Source organism: Diceros bicornis, chromosome 7 (assembly GCF_020826845.1).
Source record: "Diceros bicornis minor isolate mBicDic1 chromosome 7, mDicBic1.mat.cur, whole genome shotgun sequence".
Taxonomy (NCBI): domain Eukaryota; kingdom Metazoa; phylum Chordata; class Mammalia; order Perissodactyla; family Rhinocerotidae; genus Diceros; species Diceros bicornis.
In genome coordinates, this window is record NC_080746.1 from 10,505,577 (window position 1) to 10,532,685 (window position 27,109).

At 41.3% G+C, this 27,109-nt stretch overlaps 1 protein-coding gene across 2 annotated transcripts; it reads right to left on the reverse strand.

Annotated features, from left to right (window-relative positions):
- Window positions 1-5,202: 5,202 nt before the first annotated feature.
- Window positions 5,203-19,581, reverse strand: EI24 (EI24 autophagy associated transmembrane protein). Of its 2 annotated transcripts, none has more exons than XM_058544879.1 (11): window positions 19,491-19,581; window positions 16,138-16,250; window positions 13,248-13,393; window positions 12,319-12,379; window positions 11,162-11,228; window positions 10,496-10,620; window positions 10,060-10,179; window positions 9,598-9,709; window positions 8,557-8,668; window positions 8,066-8,140; window positions 5,203-6,339 (listed from the first exon to the last, which is right to left on the reverse strand). In XM_058544879.1, exons 2-11 carry the CDS (start codon window positions 16,177-16,179, stop codon window positions 6,177-6,179), a joined length of 1,023 nt encoding a protein of 340 aa, XP_058400862.1. In that variant the 5' UTR covers window positions 16,180-16,250; window positions 19,491-19,581; the 3' UTR covers window positions 5,203-6,176. The 2 variants fall into 2 exon arrangements, with proteins under 2 accessions (XP_058400862.1, XP_058400861.1); XM_058544878.1 differs by lacking the exon at window positions 19,491-19,581 and adding an exon at window positions 19,116-19,419.
- Window positions 19,582-27,109: the final 7,528 nt, after the last annotated feature.

Below are 27,109 nucleotides of genomic sequence, written 5' to 3' on the forward strand. Positions count from 1 at the left end.
AAGTGTGGCCCGGTTACCTCGTTCATGTGACCAGAAGCGGAAACTACGCGGAGGAATAGGCCGAAACTACAAATCCCAAAAAGCTGGGCAGTGTGACCTCTTGTTTTTGTTTCTGAGATTCTTTTTTTAAAGTAGAAATTGACCGTTACCTAAATATAAGGTTATAGAGGAGGAGGGAAGAATTTTCTATGTATTCTCAATGAAAATTCAAACGCTTCCTGGTGCAGACCGTTACATCTTGGACAGGATTTGTCTGACAGTTCTCTCAAAAGCTGTTTTTGACCATGCTCGGGTAACCCGTGGACTAGAGAGCCCTGACCGATTTCACGCGGCATTTCCCGGTCTCAAGCCCCTGACGTGGTGGATGAGCACACCTGGGCCTCAAGTGATCGTCGGGTTGAGCTGGAAGAATCCCCATTGCCGCAGAGGCCGTGCTCCCACGCGGTGGACGGGCTTCTGCCGAGAACCAGCAGCAGCCTGGCCGTACGTTGTCAGCTCACGCCTTTCCCCTTCGTAAAATATCTGCCAGCGAAAGCTGCGGTAACTTGCCTCCTTTCTCCCTCTCTCTCCTCACCAAAAAAAAAAAAAGAAAAAAAAAATGTTGCTGAGCCCAGGGAAGGGAGCGAAGTTTCAGCAGCCAATTCCAGCACGTGTCAGACACGCACGTGTACACCCACGCACTCCCCGCACTCCTGCTCCCTACACACTTCAGTGAGCGGCGGCTACGCCAAAGAGAAGGGGAGCATCTGGAAACTGTTCAGACTTAGTGCCAGTGCCACTCTACTATGAATGCAACTGACTAAACTCACTGAAAGCACACTTAAAGCAGTGCTTGGAAATCACGTGTATTTTTCAAAATTCACATGACCAGGCTCACCCCAGGACATTGTGATTCAATAGATCTGCTTTTTTGTTTGTTTTTATAATGTGTTCAATGTAATTTTATTAACAGAGGGAAACTGAAGGTGAACCTGAAGGAGTTTGAGAACTTCAAGTAAATGCTTTTCCATACAAGATTTAATTATTTTCTTAAAAGAAAAAAGGAATTGAAATTAGAAAGATTCCTTTAAAGTTAAAAAAAAAAAAAGTATTGTTGCAAGAACATTAAGATGTTGGGGTTCTCAATTTTTTAAAAAATTGAACATGTTTCTTAAAGGGAATGTTTAAGTTTTCAGGTGGTAGAATTATGTCAGCTTTTTCAGAAGTCAAAATATGCTACTAAAGAACAAAGTTCAAAATGTAAGCCTATTTTTAGGATGATTCTTTAGTACCAGTTGCTAGGGAGAGGCTTATCTATAAGTAAAACCAAAGTATGGACAGCAAAGTCATGGGAAAAATTATTATGGTACTATAAACCAGAGACTATATACATGAATTCAGCATATCAGCTAATCCTTCTCCCTCCTGATTTATTGGACCAAAAGTTTTGACTTGGTTGTTTCAGAAAAACTTTTTACTGTTCCATCAATTGCTTAAAAGAATGCCCTTTTTAGCTTGCTTTGTAGGAATCATGTCATTTCTGTGGAGCTTTCAGTCTTTCCTGAAGTGTCTACTTTTTACTTTTTTTTGTGTGTGTGTGCTGCGGAAGATTTGCCCTGGGCTAACATCTGCAGCCAATCTTCCTCCTTTTGTATGTGAGCCGCTGCCACAGCATGGGCATCAATAGACGAGTGGTGTAGGTCCACCTCTGAACCAAACCAAAGCTGAGCACGCTGAACTTAACCACTAGGCCACAGGGCTGTCCTCTCAAGTGTCTACTTACCTCTTTTATATCATTGATCAAAAGAAACACATGCCTTTATCTCATCTGGAGCACACCAGGGTAACAGTATCTATTTTCTTCTTGGAGATATTCTCCCCAGAACCCACCTTTCCAAATGTGCTGCAAAGCTTTGTAACCAGGATTTCTTCTCAATGCACGTCTGATTCCACTGTTTCGTGTTGTTTGGTTGGGTGTTTTAATTAGTCATTTTTGTTTCTTGGATTTACTTTTCACTTTGATAGACTTTTCAAGTAACTTGTTCAGAAAAGCTGAATGGAAAGCAAACAATGCCTTTATTTTGTCCTTAATTAATAGCATAGCTAGATTTTGAATTATAGGAACAAAATTGGGACCCACCCATCCCATACACACAGGAGCACATAAAAGCACACTTTCAAGGCATTACAACTTGATCTTCCATTATCAGTTGTTGTTCTTGAGAAGTCTAACGCCAATGTGAGTCACAGTCCTTTGTAGGTAACCTGTTTTTCTCCCTGATAAATTATTTTTCCTTAGAGATCCCATCTATGTGTTTTTTTCTTTCTTTCATTTTTCCTGCTTTACGCTTAGCAGGCCCTTTCTATCTGAAAACTCCAATTTTCATTGTCCAGGAAATTTTCTTCGATTTTATTCTTATCTCCATGTTTCTGTTCTCATTTTCTGAAGTTGCAATTAGACCAATGTTGGATCTCCTGATTCTTGGATATGTCCATGATTCTTAACTTTTTTCACGTCTTGATCTTTTTGCTCTGTGTTCTAGGAAATTTCCTCAATTTTATCTTGCAGTTCTCTAATTTAGCCTCCTCAGTGTCACTTTTATAAGTCATCTCATTTTATTCCCACAACTGCTTTAATTTCCAAGCACTTTCCTATTCTGTCCCTTTCTCACAACAATCTGTTCTTTATGGATGCCAATAGCTTCCCAAATTTCTATGAAAGTAGTTATTGGAATTCTTAAAGTTACCTTGTGTTACTAGACCTACTTAACTTTCCTCCAGGGCCAGGTGGTATGTCATGATTCTGATGCTGATCCCTGGTTAAGAACTTCTTATCTAAATGATCCAGCAGTCACTATTTTTCCCATAGGTCTGAAAGCACTACAGAACATTTAAACTTGAAATCGGGAGCACAAGAACGGTAGGCTGAATGTATGGCCTAATCTCTCATTCTACTCAAAGATTCTCTGAATTCCAACATTTTATCCAGCTTTGTGACCTATGGAAAATAGCAGCTATTTGAACACGTAATTTTTAAAAATTTGCCGATCACTTGTCAGTCCCCTTCATGTTACGTCCAAGAGGGAAGTGATACCTTTCCGGTTCACCCTTGAGTCCCCAGTGGCTTGCACAGTGCCTAACAGAGAAGCTGTTCAAATGCCTTTTCCATGTTTAGGTCATCTGTTTCCCCCACTTGATCCTTCACTGGTTCTATGGAATCACTTTAGGTCCATCCAAAATATTTTACTGATGGATGGCTCTCATTGTTAAAAAGGCCTAAGTTACACTGACCTGAAGTCAGCACTCTTAACTTCCATCTGTGGTCATATAGCATAGGAGGAATGTTAATGGCAGAGGGGAGATAACTGCTAAACTAAATGTCTATTCTATCATACTATTGATGAACTGATAACCTTTACCAGAGCAATCTTGATAGGGGTAAACAAATATAGAAGCTGAATGTACTACTATTTGTGTGTGTGTGCGCGTGTGAGGAAGATCCAATCCTCCTTTTTGCTGAGGAAGACTGGCCCTGGGCTAACATCTGTGCCCATCTTCCTCCACTTTATATGGGACGCCGCCACAGCATGGCCTGACAAGCAGTGTGTCAGTGCGCGCCCAGGATCCGAACCCGGGCCGCCAGCAGCGGAGCACACACACTTAACCACTACACCAGGGGGCCAGCACCTGTACTACTTCAATAATCAGAAAATAAATAGAAGTGGATGGAAAATGAATAGACAGTGGACAACTACAGTTGCCCTTTTATTCCCACAGATGTTACCCTTTTAAGGTGGTTCACAAACCTAACCATTAGTTCCCATCTTCTGGGTTTGTTTCAGTTTGTCACCATTCCTCTTACACTTTATCTTGGCCCTTACTAAGTACAGAGCAATTAACAAGTCAGTGCACAAATCTGTCCATTTAAGTTTCCAGCAGACTTAACATACTCAGGTCTGAAGCATCCACTTTCTAATTCTTCAAGAGTTGCTATAATGAACAACTCAACTCTAGATAGGATAAAAGGGTAGTGTTCTGAATCATGTTTACCTATCCAAGCTGTGATGTCTATCCCTGAAAAGAACTTTTGTGAACATGATTCCTTAGATCCCACTGGTTGCATGATTAAAACTCAAGCTCTCATTTCCATCTTTAGTGATATGACCTCCCTTTTTTTCAGTTACCATTAGTCTGCCTCAAACTGCCATTCTGAACTTGGCAAAAACAGAGCCTACTCTCCCTTTGATCCCAGTTTCCTAATCACTGCCCTCAGTGCCCATACCCTAGTGAAAAGGCAAGATAAGTTTACACTGCTTTTGTGTACATGCCTCATTTGAGATTGTTACCAAATTTCTATTGTAGACATGCCTAATCTAGCCTTTGTACAGGCCTGGCCTCTCAATTACGCTAATAAAACTGTGTAGGTTCCTCACTTCCAGTTAAGCATTTTCTATAGCCAGGCACAGTGCGGGATAAAATCACGCCTTCATCTACTCAACCTCCTTCACCCTTCTAAACTAGCAAAGACCAGCTTAGTTGGTACAAATACAAATTGCTGGCAGCAAAGTTGTGGCCACTTAAATAACTAAGCTAATTTTTAAAACTTAAAAAACTAATCTTAAGTAGGGTAATCACTGATCAGTTACAAGCTGATGAAATACTGAGGTTTTCTTCAAACCACTCCCACAGCAACCTGGAAGTAGTTCTCTGCAATACTATTGTCAAATGACCAGAGACGTCACAGGAATGTTCCAAGTAAACCTTATTTTAACTGTGTTTTTTATAATTTTTTGTGCACAAGCTGGAAACAAGGCCTACTTCCAAGATGCCCACTATTTAAAAACCTTCTGCACATCGACCTTGGGTTTATATCTCCCAGCAATGATTTTTAAGTCTTTGTCTTGTACACAGTAAAAGTTTGTTAACCAACTGTCTAATCTCTTCCCTAATGAGAATGTTCAATACACTGAAACTAGAATGACCTCTCTCCCTTCGTAGGTACACAGGAGAGATGTACATACAGACTTTAAAACAAATAACTCAACAATCCCAAATTCTCTCACAAGATGTTAACATGATTATAATCACATAATCCAGATTTTCTTGGGGAAAGTTTTTCAGGACTAATCTCACAAAGCTATAACCAAGTTATCTAAAACAAAGTCTTGTGTTCCATGAATATGTTTCTTGAGGTGATGATTTGTAAATTCAGCCATTACACACTTGTGGGAAACCAGCTCACGTTTAATCATGACACTTTAAAATTGTACAAGTGTTTTGACACCCGCACCCTCCCTCCATATTTAGTCTCATTAAAATGACAGGAAAACACCAATCACAGGTTTAATGGGTTTAATAAGTTTACCCCTTCAGTTCCTATTTGCAGCACCCAGTATTCCTTTGAGATACCCGAGAGACCCGGCAGCGGCCAACCGTAAATTTCAGACCTCCAGAGTTTAAAAGTTCTGGTTCTTTCAGCATTCTGTGTTGCAGTGGCACTTGTCCAAAATTGGTACCTCCCTATAGTTGGGAAACTTTATTATGTACCAGTGAAAAAAGCCTTTTCTCCCTTCAAGGGAAGAAAGAAAAATCACTCCTCAAAACCCAGCAGATTTGGCTGTGAGGTCTTTCCTCCTGTCCCATCTCTTCAGGCTTGTTTTTTGCAGTGGAGCAAAAGAGACCAAAATCTAACCTGAGTTACAAGAAACAAGACAGTGATGGCTATAAAGGGAGTGACCAGGAGCAACAAGAAACTCCTTTACCTCCCACATCCAATATATGTGCTTCACAGAAAAACAACAAAAATAACAGGTCCACAAAATACAACAGCTAGAATTACAAAATCCATTCATCCAAGGGTGGTAGAAGGCAGGAAGGGGAGGGGGGAGGGTAAATGGCACAGGGAAAAAAAGTATTCAAATCAGTCCAGGCACGGGGGCTGGGAAATGCTAGAAAAGAGCTGCAGAAAAACCTGTGGTCCTTTCAGACTCACCGGTGTTAAAAATCCACATACTGGTGTCAGGAAGATTCTGCCTTACGTGCACCAGAAACAAAAATCCCATTTCCTCAGAGAGAAGGGAATGCAGAGGGCCCTTGGCAGAGTGGGTCCTGCCTTCCCTGGTTGGGGAGGTGAACAAGGAAAAGAGCTGCCACAGCCTCCTTCCAATCCCACCCATACCCTCTGGATGGCAGGCGACTCAGTGGCCTGCAGCAGCCTTCAGTTTGGCAGGAGACGGATGTGGTGAAGGGAACTTCTCTGCAGAGGTTGAGCTACTCAGGGCAGACTGCAGGTAGACAGTCTTGTGGAAGAGTCTGTTGCTTAAGAAAACCACCAAAGAGAAGAGGCGCAACTGGAAAAGGCTAAAAGGCAAGAGACCCAACTTGTTAGATCCTCAGTTGATCAAAATTATTGTTTGAATTATTTGACAACTTATTTGACTGCATTAAACTTAAAATGACCCAGAGGAAAACAAGACAATTGAAATTTGATCAAGGAAGTACAGGTATTAAAGACACATGGTTTAAAGAGGCAGCAACTGAAGAATGCACTGGGCCCTGTGGCTGTTAAGAGTGAAGTGGAATCACCATTTGAAGTATCAGGGCTTAGAGGAAATTAAGTTACGTTTCAGATTAATTCTGATTCGAGAAGTACTTTTCTATGGCTGACTTCAGGGTACAAACTTCAAGCGATGTCTGAAAAAGCACATATAGCATATGATATTTTCAAGAGTTTCAAGGGAATGTCGATTATGCCTACTAAGATATACACTGAGCACTGCTGGACAGTAAGAGCACGCAAAAACCCAAACAGATCTGAAATTTCTAATACTTGTATCCTCAATGACGTAACCAAAATTGATCAAAGATTAATCAAGCTTTTCTTTGAAATAAAACTTCTGGAATGCTATTATTGCTAAAGATTCATTTTAAAATATTTTGTTTTACGGGCCGGTCCCGTGGCATAGTGGTTAAGTGCGCGCACTCCGCTGCTGGCGGCCCGGGTTCGGATCCCGGGTGTGCACCAATGCACCGCTTGTCAGGCCATGCTCTGGCGGCGTCCCACGTAAAGTGGAGGAAGATGGGCACAGATGTTAGCCCAGAGCCAGTCGTCCTCAGCAAAAAAAAGGGGAGGACTGGCAGATGTTAGCTCAGGGCTGATCTTCCTCACACACGAAAAAAAAGAATTAAAAAAAAAATTTTGTTTTACTATTATCATCAATAAACTCAGGTAGCCAGATCACATGGTCCACTACTTTTTTAAAAAGTTGGCCATTCTTACAAAAATGAAGTTAACTACAGATGTTTTTACAAGTGCCTTATATTCAGTGAGTTGTTAAATTTTAAGAATACGTATAATGAGGCTGGCCCCGTGGCTTAGCGGTTAAGTGCGCGCGCTCCGCTGCTGGTGGCCCCGGGTTCGGATGCCAGGCACGCAGCGACGCACTGCTTCTCCGGCCATGCTGAGGCCGCGTCCACATAGAGCAACTAGAAGGATGTGCAGCTATGACATACAACTATCTACTGGGGCTTTGGGGAAAAAAGGGAGGAGGAGGATTGGCAATAGATGTTAGCTCAGAGCCGGTCTTCCTCAGCAAAAACAGGAGGCTTAGCACAGATGTTAGCTCAGGGCCGATCTTCCTCACAAAAAAAAAAAGAAAAGAATACGTATAATGGCATCAATTTTTTTTTCCCCCAAAGCCCCAGTAGACAGCTGCATGTCATAGCTGCACATCCTACCACTTGCTGCATGTGGGATGCGGCCTCAGCATGGCTGGAGACGCGGTGCGTCAGTGCGCGCCCGGGATCCGAACCCGGGCCACCAGTAGCGGAGTGTGAGCACTTAACCGCTAAGCCACGGGGCCGGCCCTGGCATCAATTTTTGAAACATATTTTTGTGTATATATGCATGGGGGAAATTTTGAGATATATCCCAGAAATGTTTTTCTCTCATTAAACCGTATATTAACATTTTCCTGCAAAATATAGGTTATTAAAAAAAAGTCTCATTCATATAATTGTAGCATTATAGCCCCAATCCTTTACACAGAAAAAACTTACACTTTGGCTAATACTGGCTAATACTTACTATGCTTTCCCAGGAGTCTTTGCTTCATTGGCGCTGATAATGAATAAAGGAAAGAGGATAGAGAAGAGGCAGCCACTGTAAACAAAAGAAAAGAAACAATTAGTCACCATCATAACAGTCATGACTTTGGAGAAGATATTAGAAGCCCAAAGTTCCTTTGCCTCCATTGCTAACTTCATGGCTTGATAAAACCTTAATATATCAAACACATCGTTCAAAAAAAAACCAAAAGATTTTTCTAAGCATTGGGTATGTTTAACACTGCCCCAGGACGCAACATAGAAGAAAGAATATGGAATATAAGATCATACAGACTAGATTTTAATGCTGACAAATGTCCATGACTATCAAGGGAAAAAAAATCCTACAGACGTCCTGATGGCCAAATAAGAATGCAGAATGCCAAGCACAGAACCAGGCATACAGATGGTGCTCCCTACATTGAGTCTTCATTTTTACTAGTCCTCTTCAAGTCCCTCCAGCCAAATTACCTGATAATGTATGAGGACTGCATTGCTGTGAGGAAAGCCAAGGGCAAACCGAACCCAAAGTAGTAAGGCCAATTCCTTTCTATGTTTGACAACCGCTGGTGCATTTCAATTCCTAAAACAAGGGAGCCAATACAATTAGATTGTGTATTTCCTTTTACTCAAAAGACTAAATATGGTAGACAAATTATTCGAGGTTTGAGTTTTAGGTACAGATCTGCCATTTAGAACACAGTTTAAAGTGTATGCATTAGAACTGTCCAAATCTGGGCCGGCCCCGTGGCTTAGCAGTTAAGTGCTCGCACTCCAATGCTGGCGGCCCGGGTTTGGATCCCGGGTGCGCACCAACGAACCGCTTCTCCAGCCATGCTGAGGCCACGTCCCACATACAGCAACTAGAAGGATGTGCAACTATGACGTACAACTATCTACAGGGGCTTTGGGGGAAAAATAAATAAGTAAAATTATAAAAAAAAAAAAAAAAAAAAAAGAACTGTCCAAATCTGATATAAAGCTTCTATGCAAAGTTTTTACAATTCAGTAATCACAATTTCAAAGCTGGCAGGCTAAGTGAATTATGAACTACAACATCAGGATCCTGTCAGAATTAGTCTTGAACAAATCAAGGTATCAAATAAAAAGGCAGCCATCTTCTAGAAATCAATTAACTTCTTTCAACCATACACACCCATAAAAATATGCCAAGAGCTTTAAAAATATCCCCAAAAGAATATGAATGCACTGACGTCAAATTGATTTCTCTAATTCAGAATAACTCGTGCTCATTTATGCCACCTTACAGCTCAGTCAGAGTTACATCACATTAAGCACCATAAAGATAATGCTACATTGCCTTAACCACCAGCATCCAAGTTAGGAGTTAAACTCCCTAAGCCAAATGTAAGTTCCTTCTTGCCAAAGAGGCTACTTCCTTCCAAAGATGGTTCACCCATGGCCTAAGTACTGAACAGTTTAAGAGGTCTGCTTATCAGCTGCATTTCCAAACTGGGCCTCCAAGTTCTGAGCTTCTTTAGATACACTTACCTTTATTAAACCAACGATATTCGAAGCAGTATAGTGAGTAGAGAAGGGACATATGCAGGAGACTAACCAGCTGACCAACAAGATGGATGGGAAAGAGACTCACAAACATCCCCTGAAGAACAAATACGGAAAATCTTAATTCCAAAACTGCAGAGACTATTCACCTGCCACTCTGGGTCATCACCCTCTACCCCGATAGCCTCATAGTTGCTTCAAGTTTCTGAACAGCAGAAGGGTGGAGAATGACTAGGGTGGCAGGGAAGAGCAGGAAAATTCATGTTTCTTATTGTTTTATCATTTTTAAATTCTCTAGTTCCTGTGAAAAAATGATTTAAAAATCATTACCTCTGACAAAGCATATCTGCCCCAGTATAAATGCAACACTCTGTCTTTGTGCTGCTCCCTCCAGTGAACTTTTTTTTTTTGTTAAATCTGCCCATGTGCCCAGAAGGCCAGTCTCACCTGAATGAGGAAAAGAGCCTGCAGCAAAAGGTTGAAGAGCATGTCAGCAATTATTTTGCTGACACTAGGGAATGGGTGAGGCTTCCTCCCTGACACCTCAAATGCCAGATCAGCTATGTCCTGTAACAGAGAAAGCAGCTCACCAAAACATGAATTAAATGACTTCAATATCCATCCCAAAGCTAAGGCCACCGATATGCCATCAGACCTGCCAGGTGAGAAAAGCCCCCGGACATCTGGCAATAAGACGCTCAGGTGACCTGAGACAATAATTCCATTCTACAAGAACACAAAGATCACCCACTGGCTGCTTGACCAAGAAAGGTTAAGGCTGTGAAATCACTCACTACATAGCCACTAACCTCACAGGCTGAAACCTGCCACCTGTCAACCCATCATGCTCTAGGACCCAGACTCCATTCCACCCTGGACCCACCTGAAACCAGATGGCATTCACAACTTTGCTAAGCACAAACAAGGGGAGCACCCAAAGAGCACTGAAAATTGATGTGAGGAAGAATTCCAGCCACGACCAAACATCTCCATGTAGTGATGGATCACCTAAGAAAGGGGAAAGAGTTGTTTGTTTAACTGGAGAAATGGAAAAACAAAAGACCAAATACGGAACCCCTAGATTGTGACTATTCTTCGCGGCCCCCCCCCACACACATCTTTGTTTCTTGCCAGCACATCACTATACCTATTTCAGATAGTCTTATTCTTCAAGGACACACCAAATTCTGGCCCCAACTCCACTTCAGAGCAGCCACAGATATGTGCAGCCTGCCTTGAGACAAACCTGCTTACCTGGTGGTGACTGAGATGTCACAGTGACTAACAGTACATAATATGCAGGAAACCACCTGGGTTTAAATACCAGCTCTGCCACTTTCTGATGGTTTATAACCTTGGTAACTCATTCCATTTCTTCATTCATAAAATAGTATCTATAACAGTACCCATTCAAAGGGTTAAGAGGTTTGAGTTAAAAACATCTAAAGCTCCTGGTTTATAGGAAGTGCTCAGTACACTGAGGGAGACAGGGAAACATCTCCCACCTCCATCCCAGGCAGACAGCACAGAGCAATGTATATACACTTACCAATAATTTGGGCTGTTACTGACTGAAGCACAGGAATAAAAACTCGATAAAACAAGAGAAGACTGAACTAAAGGAAAGAAGCAATAAGGTAAACATTAAAAGCCCTTTTTTAAAACAAGAGTTCCAAGTTTCAGTTAATTATTTTACAGGTAGAGGTGCCTTTTACAAATTTGGAGGCCTGAAGAGGCACCAAAATTGGACTAAGAGGTACAAATCTGACACTGCTCACAAAAACAGTTTGGGGGCATAGAAGAAATTTCAACTAGTATTCAGGCCAAAATACAGGCATGTACTAAATACATAGTAATATTTTATTAATTAAAGCTAAAGTCTGAGGGGCCAGCCCAGTGGCATAGTGGTTAAGTTTGTGTGCTCCACTTCGGCAGCCCAGGGTTTGCAGGTTTGGATCCTGGGCACAGACCAACACACTGCTTGTCAAGCCATGCTGTGGCGGAGTCCCATATAAAGTAGAGGAAGATGGGCACAGATGTTAGCCCAGCGCCAATCTTCCTCAGCAAAAAGAGGAGGATTGGCAACAGATGGTAGCTCAGGGCTAATCTTCCTACCAAAAAAAAAAAAATAGCTAACATCTGAAAACACCGGTGAAATGTTTAGATTAAGACAAGTTGAATTGTATTGAATTCCAAGTCAAAGGAAATATTTAATTACCTGTCCTTCAGAGTACTCAAATTACACTTAATCCTGTGTTGGTTCTCAGTTAATGGTAGGCAATCTTTTCAAGTATGGGTTTCAGTAGTCATCAGTGCCCGTAGACTGATATAACCAGATGCAAGGAAAACCTCGCCCTTGTCCACCTGCCATTCCCCTCTGATCCCCTCATTGTTGCTCTTGGCAAAAATGTCCAGACAATGTCAAGAGAAATTGTTACCTCTAACAACATTAAAACTTGTGAATGAGTCATTTTGTAAAAAAATACAAGCGTACATTCAGGGCTATCCCTGACATTTGCACACAAGTGTTCTTTGAGTGGGAATAAAATCACTACAAGTGCACAGAATCCTGAGTTATAGTCTTAAGCATTATCAGCAGGTGAAAGCTTCTTGTCTAAGTTTCAAGAAAACAGTTGAGAACCATTAATATAGCAACAATCTGAAGATGCTTGTACGGTACCTGGAACTTGACGACAAAGAACTTACCCAGAATACTCCACCATTCCAAGCACAGCACTGGAAAATTCTACTAACGATACGTGGCTCACTGGAAAAGACCATACATATTTAGCTTATAAGGCATATAGGCTATTTCCATACTGTCATTCAGTAGCTCTCCATTTTACATCTTTTGTTGTTACCATATTATTTTTCCAGTACCTATTGTTTCCAAATGTTCTCCTAATATCAGTTAATGAGAAAAAGGTTGAAAATATTTCTAGAGAAGCAGCTTTTCTTAAAGAGAAAAAAAATGTATTTTCTAAAATCCAAGATTGGAGAAGATTAAAAGAGGATGTCTGAGGTTCTTCTATGAATAAATAAATCCATGCAGGGTCTCCTAAAGTACCCATCAATCCAAATGATATTTTTTGGGGTCCTCTATTCACCATTCTGAATTTTTTTTTTTTCTTAACACCATGACATTTTTTTTTTTTGAGGAAGCTTGGCCCTGTGCTAATATCTATTCCCAATCTTCCTCTTTTTTCTTTTTTTCCTCCCCAAAGGCCCAGTACATAGTTGTATATCATAGTTGTTGAGTTATAGCTCTTCCATACAGGATGCTGCCTCACCATGGCTTCATAGGCAGTGAGCAGGTCCGCACCCAGGATCCGAACCGGAGAACCCTGGGCCACCGAAGCAGAATGCGTGGAGCTAACTGCTATGTCACCAGGCTGGCCCCAACACCATGGCATTTTGAGCAAGGATTATTGCTAGACCCTAGTTTAATTCAATGTGGGGGAAAAAAATCACCTATAACATTTTTTTGGGAAAAAATACAAAAAAACAAATGATGGGGTACTGAAACTTCAAGTCACTATGTAGGGCCTTAATTCCATACTGAGGATCAATCACTTCCTGAAGGGCCTTCCAGGAGGGCGCTCAGCCCTTTGCTGACATCAGCCTCCACTGCTTACCTCTCTTGCTTCCTCTCTATGCTCTGGGCTCTCCTCTGTGCCAGGACACTACTTGCCCTTCTTCGACGCTGTTCCTCTCTCTTTTGCTGAATTCGAGCATCTAGTTTTGAGATGGTACAAATTCCCCAGATGGAGTCTTTGATTCCCTACAGACAAGGGTATTATTTTTAAAGAAGGAAGATTACGGATCAGAGAAGACTTTCCAGAGTTACATACAGTGAAGTGAAATTAAAAGGGGAAACCACTGTACTTACTTTGCTACCTGGCTTAATTTTTTTTTTTTTTTAAATTCCCAATATACAGAAAAGTTTCAAGAATGGAGAACTTCCCAGTACCCTTTCTCCAGATTCACCAGATTAGTATTTTGCCACATTTATTATTATTTGTATATTTTTTTTTCTCTGAATCACTTGAGAGTAGGTCATTACATCATGTCCTTTTACTTTTACTTCTTCAGTGTATTTCCTAAGAACAATGATATTCTTTTATAACACAAGATAGTTATCAATTCAAGAAATTTAATACTGAAATACTTTAATCTACACTGCATATTCCAATTTCTCCACTTTTCCCAATAATGCCCTCTACAGCATTTTTACCCTTCAAATATCAGAATTCAGTTAAGAATCACATATTGCATTTAGTTGTCATGTCTTTTTAGTCTCCTTGAGTCAGAAACAGCTCCTTAGCCTGTCTTTCTTTTTGAAGTATACAGGCCAGTTACTCTATGGTATTCCCTCAATGCAGGTTTGTTTCCTCACTATTGGAGCCAGGTTACACATTTGTGGCAAGAACATCACAGAAGTGCTGGTGTGCCATTCCAGGTATTACATCCAGAGGCACATGAAGTGCCTGTCCTTGCTGGTGACCTTAATTTTACATAGTCAGTCGAGGTGTTTTCCTGCTTCTCCACTGTATAGTTGCAAATTTTTCCTCTTGTAACTCATAAGCAATCTGTGGGCAGACACTTCTGAGACCATGCAAATATCCTGTTCAACAAGTTCTCCCCCCTACATTTAGCATACATTGACAATTCTTGCCCAAACCAATCTTGAATAACATGGTTGCAAAATAGTGGTTTTCCAATCCCTCCACACTTATCAATACTATAAAGCCAAGTTACTGCCGTTCCCTATACTCTTTCAATATCAATCAAATGCCTATAGTACGTCCTATATCCTGTATTTAAACTCTAGTGATACAAGGATAAATTAAACACTGGTCTCTAGAAAGGACCAGGGCTGGACTAAGGTTGGAGAGAGACACAAAGAAATAATTACCGTAAAATGTGAAAAGCTGTAGGACAGGAGCATGCCACATAAGGCAGAAACAACCTGGTAGTGTTGCTGGAGGAGAGAATGTCCTTAAAGAGTATATGACCAGGGAGAGGGCCGTTAAGTATATGAAGACAGTGACAGAGGCACTTGCCAACCATATTGGAAGAGCTCCAATAGCAGAAAGGAGCCACAAATACCAGAATTGCCTATCGCCCAGTTCAAAGAACTGCATTCATTCATCTACCCACCTACATATTGAGCATCTTCTATGAGCTAGACATTGGGCATATGGAAATACTCAAGAAACATAACTTAGCAGGAAAAGTACACAAGTAAAGCAAAAAAAAAAAAAAAAAAATTAGTTTAATAAGTACCACAACAGATTTATGTCCAAAGTAGAGTGGTAGTACTGGGATATTCAACTTCATGAAGAACAGGAAGAAGAAGGCATTCTGGAAGCAATGGCCAATCTGGATTTAAGGATGGCATTTTCACCTATTGTTATTAGCTAAAACAAATTTTAGAGATAACTGCCAGGATACAGAGAAATGGGCAAGTTTATGTGCTACCCACTGATAAGAGCATAAACTGGCACAGTGTGTACCTGATCTTTTATCTACAAGTAATTTTTAGTCTTATTTTGCTTTTAACTTCTAAATCTTCCACAAAGTTTAAATATTTAAGATAGTTAAGTTCAAATGGCTGAGAGCCTAGCATGTACGAGGATAAAGACAGGATCTCCACTTGAGATGCTTAGTCTAGTGGGGCAGACAAACATTAAACAGCACACTGTAGAACTGATCCAGGGTTGAAATTTTATAGCACAAGAATGGCAAGATAAGGAGGGAAAGGTATTAAAAGCAGATCCACAGCATGAAGTCTCTTTGGCCCTAAGATACTCCTTCAATTCCCCCTCTTTTACTCAAAGGTAATAAACTTGTAAACACTCCCGTTGAGGGAAGAACCCCCCTCCTACATCCTCCATCAGAACCGGCCTCGCTCCTGCTCCTAGGAATATAGCTACAAGGGCTACAACTAGCGCATTAGACCTCAAACACCCACTATAATGGAATTTTGTGCTATTGGTAATTTAGGTGACTAAGTCCTAAACAGATCTTTATGGGACCTTTTCCTAGATCATCATCATCTGCACCTTGTAGAATGGGGGGGGGGGGGGCGGAGATAGGGTTCGTAATTTAAGTCTGAATGAAGTAGTTTAGGTAATAGCACTGTGCCAACGTTCATTGCTTAGTTTTGACGAACATACCATGGTTAAATAAGATGTTAAACATAGGGGAACCTGGTGAACGATATAGGGGAACTCTCTGTACTATCCTGTGACTTGTCTGTAAACCTAAAATTATTCCAAACTAAAAAGTTATTAAAAAAAAAAAAAAGGCTCTGGAGCCAAGCTGACAAGGGTTCCAATACCAGAGACACTCACTAGACAGGTCTCCCAAGCCTTAGCAAGATGCAGGGTAATACTTATCTCTTGGGTAGTGTGGATTAGAATGAAAATCTGTATGTGAAGGACCCAACAAGTGTGATAAAACTTCCAAAAACATCTAAAGGATTTCTCAGCAAAAAGGTCAAGAGACGAGTTAAGTACTCACCCTGGCAAGGTCCTGGAGAAAGGTTTTGACACTGTCAGCCATCTCTTCACCACCCCAACTACCAACTACACGGGGGAGAGAGAAGCGTCCCAAAATCTTTCATCATGAAGGGCCTGGAAAAAGATGGAGCATAATGGGGGAAAAAATATTTATCTTAAAAATAAGTTACAGACAGTCCCCAACTTATGATGGTTCGACAACGTTATTCAACTTTACGATGGTGCAAAAGCCATACGCATTCAATAGAAACCATACCTCAAATTTTGAATTTTGATCTTTTCTCAGGCTAGCGACATGTGGTACGATACTCTCTCACGATGCTGGAGGGCAGTGGCGGAGAGCCACAGCACCCAGTCATCCACACAATCACCAGGGTAAACAACCGATACACTTACAACCATTCAGTTTTCACTTTCAGTCCAGTATTCATTAAATTACATGAGATATTCAACACTTTATTATAAAATAGGCTTTGTGTTAGATGATTTTTGCGCAACTGTAGGCTAATATTAAGTGCTCTGAGTGCGTTGAAGGCAGGTGAGGAGGCTAAGTTATGATGCTCAGTATGTTAGGTGTGTTAAATGCATTTTTGGCTTAAGATATTTTCAGTTTACGATGGGTTTATCAGGGTGTAACCTCATTGTAAATTGAAGATCCGTATTTCACATACATTTCTACATGATGACATTTTTCCACATACTTACACCTCTAACAGGAGTGCAGTAGGTTCTAGCATTTAGGTAGATATTAGCACAGGGAACTAAGCAAGATTATACCTGTAACTGCTGAAACCTGAAATCCACAAGTTTTTTTTTTAATCACTTACCACCCTTTCCCTTTTACATGAGGTAAATGTGCTCTTGAACCAGTAGTCTCCTCTTAGGGCCTTGATGTCCCTAACTATCCCTCCCATACATTCCAAGTACTTCTGAGGATTTGGAGATGGGTAATAATTACATTTCAATATCCTCTTAAACTACATATATATATATATATATATATGTATATTATTTTTTTTTTTGCTGAGGAAGATTCGCCCTGAGCTAACATCTGTTGCCAATCTTCCTCTATTTTGCATGTGGGTCACCACCACAGCATGGCCACTGACAAGTGGTGTAGGTCCAAGCCCAGGAACCAAACCCAGGCCGCCAAAGCGGAGTGTGCCAAACTTAACCACTAGGCCACCAAGGCTGGCCCCTCTTAAACAATATTTATGTTTGACGTATAACCTCAAACACTTGAATGAAAACACAAGGGCAAGATGAAAGTTCTAACAAAAATTACTAAATATGATGCACTTCACACACAGGACCCTCCAGCACACAGGTAAGTTTAAGGTAGGATGTTAAATTGCCCACCAACACCTCCAAATAGGCCTCTCTATGTTTTCCAACTTTAAATACATACATACATATGTACAATTTTAATAAGTATGCAAGAAACAGATTTTAAACTAGGCCAAAAAAAGTTCATGTGTGTAAATATTCTTTAACACACTCCAGCTTTCCCATTTTATTGATTTCCCAGGTGAATGAGAAATCTAGCTTCAAAAATTAAGAACTTGCAAGTTCATGTGTATAAATATTCTTAAAATACTGTGCTCCCATCTAATGTCTTTAGGGTGAATGGAAAACCCATTTTCAAACATTTTATTAAGAACTTTCAATTCTAAACTTCTCAAACCTGACTAAACCAATCGAGGGTATTCTCAATTTAAAAGATAAACCATAATGACAAAATTTCACAGGCAGCTTGTACAAGCCTCCAATTTCAAAACATAAGCACACTTTACTTGACCTATAACCACTTCACCTAACTGTACCTTAGTGACCTAACTGCACTACTGCCACCCAGAAATGCAAGAGCAGGGAATACAGCAGCAGGAAGGCAACTTGCACAACACCATGTGTATCATCAGTTCCTGAGGTCAAATCCTACACAGACAAACTTGCTTCAGGTAGAGAGTTTCTAAGATAAGAAACCTCTGTTAATACTCCCACTTAACAACAAAAAAAAACACTTCAGAGGGACAGGATAGCTCTGTGCAGGTGAACAGTAAATGCTCAGTGATGTACAAGATACCAGTTTGTAAAGACTATCATGGATTCACTGCTAACCAGCTACTTCCTCATCTATAAATTAGGGGTATTAAAATTCTTCATAGTTTTTTTTTTTAGTATAAAGTGCCATAACATGAAAATCAAAACTTCTATACAAACATAATCCCACTAAAGAATGAGCTAGCTTGGGAGTTTAAGGAAGCCAACTACTGAGTCTGGGTTTCTCACAGGGCACTGACAGGGAGCTTGAGGCAGGTCAGTCCCCGTCCAGGGTAACAGCTGTGATATCAGAACCGTGGCCATTAACACCTGGCTTCTGCACGTACCAAGTGGCAGATCACCTACTGACCAACAACGGCCTTTGAAGGACCAAGTCATTTCAATTTTGTACGGAGAACCTAGCAGCCTTCCTTACAGGAATGTTTGACGAACTGTCCGATTTGACAAAAAGCTGAGGCACGGAGAAAAGTAACTTGCCACAATTAAAGGCCACACAGAGACTGAATAACATAGGGAGAACCCTACAACTGAGCTGGAGGAAATAAGCTGCATCTGGTTCACATCATTTTACAGACGGAAAAACTGAGTCTCCGAAGTTAAATGGCTTGCCCAAGATCACAGCAAGCGAAAGGCTACAGCGAACTTCAAAACCCTGGCGCTCTAACCTTCAGTAGGGACTTCTTTTTACTCAAGCTCTGCAAAGAGGCTTTTTGTTTAACCAGAGCACCCCATGGACAAATAACTTCTCTTAAGCCTGGAAATACAGCCGACCATTAAATTCCTAACAGTCATTAGAACTTATTAGGCACCTACGGAGGCAAAGTCGTGTACTTTCATTTCTAAGCCACTAAACCCAAATCCAGAAAGCAGGAAGCTATCATTTCCTACTCCAGATGCAGAAAAGGTAAGCATCTTCACCTCTCACCGGGGCTCCACGGACTGCCTCCGAACCCATGGGTCCGCTTGGTCTGGTCTCCTCCAATGGCTCCTTGACAATTTCGACTGGAAACTAGTCTCCCTCCGCAACCACAGCTGTGCACGAGGTGCGGCGCAGGCTCACCTCCGGTCGCATGGAGCGCTAAAGATAGCTGCGCCTCACCTGGGGCAGAGTCCTGCCCCCTGACCGCGCCCCGCTTCCGCCAGGGGTCCTTCTCCCGAAGCCCCCGCCCGGAACCACACACACCAGCGCTCGGGCCCTGCCTGCCCTCACACGCCCTCACCGCCCCGGCTGCCCCGGGCCCCTGGCGCGCGCCGGGTGCGCGACGTCAATGCCCTGGCCGCGCCTGCACCTACCCGGCAGCTCTGCCGCCGCAACTCCGGCCCGGCCAGCCCCTCGCCCACCGCGGGGCCGCTCGGCTCCTCCGCGCCCAGCCGCCCACTCCCACCCGGGCGCTCCCAGGGCCGGGGCCGCTGCGCCCGTACTGGGCATGCCCGGGCCGCACGGGGCCGCTGGGAAGTCGGGCGGGCGCCGAGCCGAGTCTCCCGGGGAGAAGGGGGCGGGACCGCAGCGGCAGAGGGGGCGGGGCCACGTGGGCGACGGAGCCTGGGAAATGCAGTCCGTCCGCGGGGTCCCGCACGCCCCGCGCCGCGTCCGGCGACGCCGGGGAGACCGGACGTGCTTCCCTAGTCCCGTCCTTCCTGATCCCATATCCTGTTCTTTGCCCTTTCCCCTTTGCTTCTACAGGGTTGCTTGTCCTTCTAAAATCCTGTGAAGCCTATCAGCGGAACGGTAACATACAGAGGTCCCCTTGGTTTACTTGGAGATTTTCTGTAACCAGAGTACTGAGCAATGATGGGTTTAAGTCAAACTGCACTGAAAATGATTAATAGGTCAAGCCTCAAGCAGTTCGGCTGCATTGGGTGTGTACTCTGACGGCAAAAGTGATAGTTGAGATAAAAACGATAAAGTAAATAGAAATAAAACTTTTCATTTCCATCCCCACAGGTCCATTTTTGCCCCAGGGTTGGCAATTCCTTGGCATCAAACCATCAAGCCTCACCTATAACCTTGTTCTCCCCTATTCCCAATCATATCTCCCCATTTCTTCTTTTTTGCCCACTTCTATTTTTCTTCCTAGCTATGCTTAGAGCTGCTGCTGCTACCTGTAGAATCAGATTTTTACAACTAGAAGCTGTTTAGTGCTATCTCCTATTTGTGAGGATGCCCAGATGTCAAGTGACTTTATTCAAGGTCAGTGGCAGAACAAATACCCAGGCTTCCTGACTCTCCTTCAGTTAAGTGGGCTGGGAGGTTGTTCACCTCTTCTACCCTGGCCCAGCTTCCAGCCTCATTCCAGAATAAACTAGCCCTCTACCCTGAGCCTCCTGAAACCTTACCTTCTCTCTAAGAAAAAGGACTTAGGTTGAATCTGACAAGGTCTGAGAAAGGAGTAAAGCAATCAGAATAGAAGCCCTTAAGTAAAGGGCTGACCTAGGATTTATATGTAATAACTCCTGTTGGGGCAAGGGCAAAGGCGGGGTAGGGGGTGCCGAGGGGGAGTCTTTTTTCTTATTTGTTTCAGCCTGGGCAGTAGTCTCATTTTCAGTGAGAACAGATCTAGGAATATCCACTCAAGTTTCCTTTTCTCATAAATCTATTGCTTTATTTATTCCACCACTAAAGTCATTACAAAAAGGAGACATCCCTAAACTTTCCTTTTGCCCGATATGAGTAAATGAACTCTTCAACTGTTTATTACATAGAAAAGATTTTTATTTCTTTTGGAATTTTATTTTGATTAAAATAAGCAATCCATCTGCTGAGGCTTAGATATCTTGTTATAAAGAGATTTAGGTGGTTTAATGATAAACCGATTATTGCAATGATCAATTACAATAGTAGCAATTCCTCCAAATTCTATCCTTTCTCTAAAGTATGAATTTAGAAAGAATTTAGTAGATATTAGTCTACTCTAACTTGCTTGACGGAAGGAAATCTTACAAACCTCAACACATATAATACAATCTAGAATTAAAAAACAATAATTGTACTTTTAAAGAGCTCTCACGTCCTTATGACAGATTAGATGCCACCTGTGAGACAAATAGGAGAGGATATTATTTTCCTAGTTTCAGAAATGAGGAAGCTGTGTGGCAGAGCAGTGAACTCGGAAGACTTGATCTCCAGTCTAGCTGTGAGCCTTAGTTTCTAGATCTATAACGTAAGGTTGCTAAAATAAATGGTATCTATATGAGTTCCCTTCTAATTATGTGATTCCATGATTTAGTGAATTGGTGACAATACCAGATCTACAGGCCAGATCTCCTAGTTACCAGCCTTGGAATCTTCCAGGAGAGAGAGATACTATGATTTATTAAACATCTACCGTGTACCAGGCCTTTCATATTCATTATTTCACAACAACCATTTAAGCGTTGTAACTGATAAAAAATTCCAACCGATTTTCTTGGATTCCCAGTGCCATGCCCTTTTCTTTACCATACCTGCCTTCCCTAATGGATCACTACAAGGCCTCCCAGTTAAATTTAGGCTGAGTATTCTCATCACTAAAGTAGTGCTCCTCGAATTTTAATGGGAAAACAAATCACCTGGAGACCTTGCTAAATGCAGATTGATTCATTCTATCTGGGGTGAGGGCCAAGATTCTGCATTTCTAACAAGCTTCCAGGTGATCCATATAAACATTTACCGAGTGCCTGTTATCTATCTATTTTGGCTAGGTGTTTGGAATACGTGATGCCCTCAACTTCCTTGTTCCAGTGGGAAAACAGACAAGGTAATGCAATGTGATAAAGACACAGTCTTGGGGGCCAATGAGGAGTTAGCAAAAAGAAGAAAGGGTGGGGAGGGGATTCTACACAGAGGAAGCAACGCAAGCAAAGCTACTCAGCGTATTTAGAGTATTATGGCTGGAATTAGAATATGAGGAGAAATGGCAAGAGATAAACTTCCTATTTATTGAGTGTTCTCTATTTGCCAGACTTTTTTGAAATAATAGGATTTAGTGGTAAGCAAGACAGACAAGATGTCTGCTTTAATGGGGTTTACATTCAAGCAAATAGACAGGATAGGATAAAATAGAATAAAATAAGATAATAGTGATAAATGATAGAAAAAACCCCATGGAAATGTCATAGAGAACGGCTGGTAGGGTGGCTACCATTGGCTGTTCGGAGGGTAGGAAGGGAAGGCATGTTTGAGGAGCTAATTTTGTGTTGAGATTTGAATGCAGAGAAGAAGCCAGTCATGTAAAGATCCAGGGTTAGCTAAGGGAAGCAAATACATAGCCCTAAGGCAAAAACTTGCTTGGTGTGTTCCAGGAACACATACAAGGACAGTATGGCCGCAAACACGACAAAGTCCTATTTGGCTGCTGCTTCTTTACCTCCCACCTCCAATCAATCACAAAGTAGTTTCGATTCTACCCCCAAAAAGCCCTCAAATCCATCCCCTTGATTCCATGTCTACTGCCACCATCTCTCACCTAAATTATTGCAAAAGTCTTCCTGCTTCCAGTCTGCCACCTCTAATCCATTCCCCACACAATAGACAGAGCTTTAGAAAATAGAAATCTGATTATTATTCTCCCTGCTTAAAAGCCCTTCAGTGGCTCCCATTTCCATCAGAATAAAGCATAAACTCTTTATCTTCATTATAGTTAATAAAGGCTCTGGGGATCTGATAAATAAAGAGGTATGCCTGCATACCTGTTTCACCACATGCTTCTCTATACTCTGTATTTCAGTCATAATTTCTAAAACACTCCAATGTTTCTGTTTCTTCCAGGTCTTCATCTGGCATTCCCTCTGCCTCCCTCTGGCCCCTCCACACATATACGTTTCTCCTGGCGGAGTCCTCCTCATTCATCACATCCTCTGTGAAACCCTTCCCAACCATCTCTCTGTAGCTCCTGGAGCACCCTGAACTCCCCTTATCAAAGAATTCATCCTGCTAAATTGTAATTACTTATTTAATTATCTTTCTCTCCCGTTAGACTAGGGGAAGACTATTACTGCTTTGTTCTTTTTTATATTCCCATTGCCTAGCACGATGTCTAACATTAGAGTAGGTACTCAAAAATTTGGTGGGAGAATAAGTGTATGAATTAGTGAAAGTTGAGATAGGCAGTTATATCATAGCTTTTTATGTCATCGTATAAAGTTTGAACACTGTCTTGGTGGCAGCAAGGAGCCACTGAGGAGCTTTAAGGAAAATGATACGATTATATTTGCATTTATGAAATACCATTCTAGTAGCAACAAGACACATGGATTTGGGGCAGACAACATTGGCAGCAGTGAATAATTGCATTATTCAAGGGAGGAATGATGAAAGCCTGAATCTGCAGAAAACAGTTTAGAGGGATAACAAGAAGGAAGAAACTTAGAACTTGATGATTGGGTGAGGAGGTAGAGAGAAAAAGGGCTCGGGAATGGCTCCTGCGGTTCTAAGTTGGCTAACTTGATGGATAGAAATGTCATTACCTGAAATTGGAAATAAAGGAGAAGTAGGAATTATGGAGGAAGATAAATTCAGGTTTAGACATGTTGAGTTTCGGGTGCCTGCCATATATACAAGTGGATATATTTTAATAGGCAGTTGCATCTGGACTCAGGAAAGAGCTCTGGGTAGCAATACAGATTTGGGAATCGTCGGCATATAGATGATAGTTGAAATGATATAAGTAGAAGATATCACCCAGGGAAAATGCATCGAAATGAAGCAGCATAAACTGAAACCATGAGTGTATCAGCTTCCAGTGAGTTCTGTGAGTCCTAGCAAATTATCAAAACTAAGGGAGGTCTTGGGGACTCCTGAATCTGCAGTTGGTGTCAGAAGTAAGGATGGTCTTGTTGACTGTACTCCCTCTAACTTCAGAGTTCCCCAAAAGGCATGCACAAGAATATTCATAGCAGCACTATTCCTAACTGCCAAATTCTGGATACAACCAAAACATCCATCAACAACAAATGGATAAAAATGTTTTGGCACATTTATAAGGTAGAATACTGTATAAATGAAAATGGATCAATCTCATAAAATTGTTAGGCAAAAGAACCCAAATGTAAGAGTATGTGTACTGTACAGTTCTACTTATATAAAGTAAAACGCAGGCAAAACTAATCTAGGTAATAGAAATCATGTTAATGGTTATATCTGGGAAGGAGGGAGGAACGGAAGTGAGGAGGACATTTAGGTTGCTGGTAATGTTCTATTTATTGATCTGGGTGGGAGTTACATGGATGGTTCACTTAGAAAATTTATTGAGCTGAGCGCTTAAAATTTGTGCTTTTTTCTGTATATATGTTATACTTCAGTGGAAAAGTTTTCGTTGAGGAAAGCTTAAGTGTGAAGGAGAAGAGCTCAGGCATTAGGTAATTGGAACTAAAAGAGCCTTTCTTTAAGTTGGGAGAAAATTGAATATTTTTTGTAAGGGGAAAGAGCCAGATACAAAGGAAAGTTGAAGAAACCAAAAAGAGAAGCTAGAGAAAGATTCCTGAAGAGATTTGAGAGAGGATAAACTCAAATGTTCTGGTGGAGCCTTTTCTATTTCTTAAGGCAAGGTGTGGGGAATTTGTTAGAAATACACATTCCCACCAGAGATTTTGATTCAGTATATCAGGGATGGAACCCAGAAATTTGCACTTTCAACCAGCTGTCCAAGTGTCTGTGATGCGGGTTGGCTTGGACTTAACATTGAGAAACATGGCCCTGAGGTAGTGATAGATGCGGAAAGGGCATAGTGTTGGGAGTCAGAGGATTTTTGTTACTGTTCTCTGTTTGCCATTTTACCTTCTATCAGGAGAGTTTGTGTTTTTTGCTTTTTTGTTTTTGTCTGTTTCATTTTAGTGCCCATAGGTCATATACCATGCCAAGCTCTGAGCAAGGTTATTTCATTTCTCCAAGTTTCAGATGCCTCCTCTATAATAACATTATCTACTGCAGAGTAATTAAGAATCAAATTAAATTACGTAGGAGGGAAATTCCTGTTCTGGCCAAAATGTAGTAACAGGGACTGGACTTACCACAACCCCCCATACGAAACAACTTGCAAAACAGACAACATACATGAAACAATATGTTTTCAGATATTAGACATCAGCTGATACAGGACAGTGATCCCTAAGAGGGGAAAACAAGTGAGATGAGCCTACTATGGCTCTATCTCACTGTGTGGAGGCTGCAGCACAGAAAGTGGAAACCCATGTGGAACCTAGCAGTCTCCCTGAGTTTAGGAGATGGAGTTGGAGTCCCGGGAGGCAAAGGTGGCTAGAGTCCACCAGAGAAGAAAGAGTGCAGAGAGGGGTGGAGGCCCTAGAGATCTGCAGAGAGACCTTCTTGCATGTGCAGCTGAGTACATATCAGAGCTCAAATGTGAGGAAACTACTCAAGTTTGAGGAAGAGTCACCCAAAAGGATTAGAGGAAATAATCCCTGAACCTCACAAAGAGCTAGGAAAGCTTTGTGTCCACCAGTTAGAGTGGAAAAAACTTGGTAATTAAAGGACATAGGGTAGAATAATGCCTGGAAAGATATTGCCTCAGTAGTGGGAAAAACTAGCCCCTACTAAAGGCTGCTCTGGTCCTACCTAACAAAGTTGAAAAGCCGTCCTCATCCTTGGAAGTACCAAAGTGGTTCAACGAGGTTAACTATATCCAGAAAAAAAGGCTCAAGAGTATAAAATATCCAACTCCCAACGAGCAGACATTCATAATGTTTGGCATTCAAAAAATAATAAGCAGGCATGCAAAGATGCAGGAAAATATTATGCACAATGAGGAGAATAACCAATCAATAGAAATAGATTCATGAATAACACAAACAACAGAATAAGTAAAGACATAAAGAGAATTATCGTAACTGTATTACATATGTTTAAGAAGGTAAAGAATAAATTAAGTTGATACATGAAGATACAAAAAAGGTCCAAATCAAACTTTTAGAGATTTAAACTACAATATCTGAGATGAAAAATATGTTTTATGGAATTTAAGCAGATTAGGCACTACAAAAGAAAAGATTTGTGAATTTGAAGATGCACACAGCAATAGAAAATATACAAAATGAAACAGAGATAAAAAGAGAATCAGTGGGCTATGGGACGTGTTCAAGAGACCTAATATACATGCATTTGGAGTGCCTAAAGGAGAGTGAGGTAGGGAAGGTAAGAATAAAATTTTTGGAGAAATAGTGGCTGAAAAATGTTCAAATTTGATGAGAACTATAAACCCACAGATCTAAGACCTCAACCATCAGAAACATGAAGAAAACTACAGCAGGGCACATCATAATCAAATTGCTTAAAATCAATGATAGAGAAAATCTTAAAAGCCATCAGAGAAAAAAGAAACATTATATTTGGAAGAACAAAGATAAGAATGACAGCAAACTTCTCATCAGAAACAATGCAAGTCATAAAAGTATGTAGCAACCTCTTTAAAGTGTTCAAAGCAAAAATTTGCAACCCAGAATTCTATGCCCAGCAAAATATTTTTCAAAATGAAGGTGACGTTAAAGAACTGAAACAGGGACTCAAACAAATACATGCACATGAATGTTCGTAGCAGTGCTGTTCACAAGAGTCAAATGGTGGAAGCAGCCCAAATGTCCCTCAATGGATGAAAAGATAAACAAAATGTGGTATATACATACAATGGAATATTATTCAGCCATAAAAAGGAATGAAGTATTAATACATGCTACAACTGAATGAATTTCAAAAGCATTATGCTAAGTGGAAAAGCCAGTTACAAAAGGCCACATATTATAATGATTCCCTTTATATGAGATATCCGCAGAGACAGAATGCAGATTGGTGGTTGCCAGGGCCTGGAGAGAGACAGGGAATGGGAAGAAACTGCTTCATGGGTACAAGGTTTTATTTTGGAGTGATGAAAATGTTTTGGAACAAAATGTGATAGTTGCAAAACACTGTGAAGGCACTAAGTGCC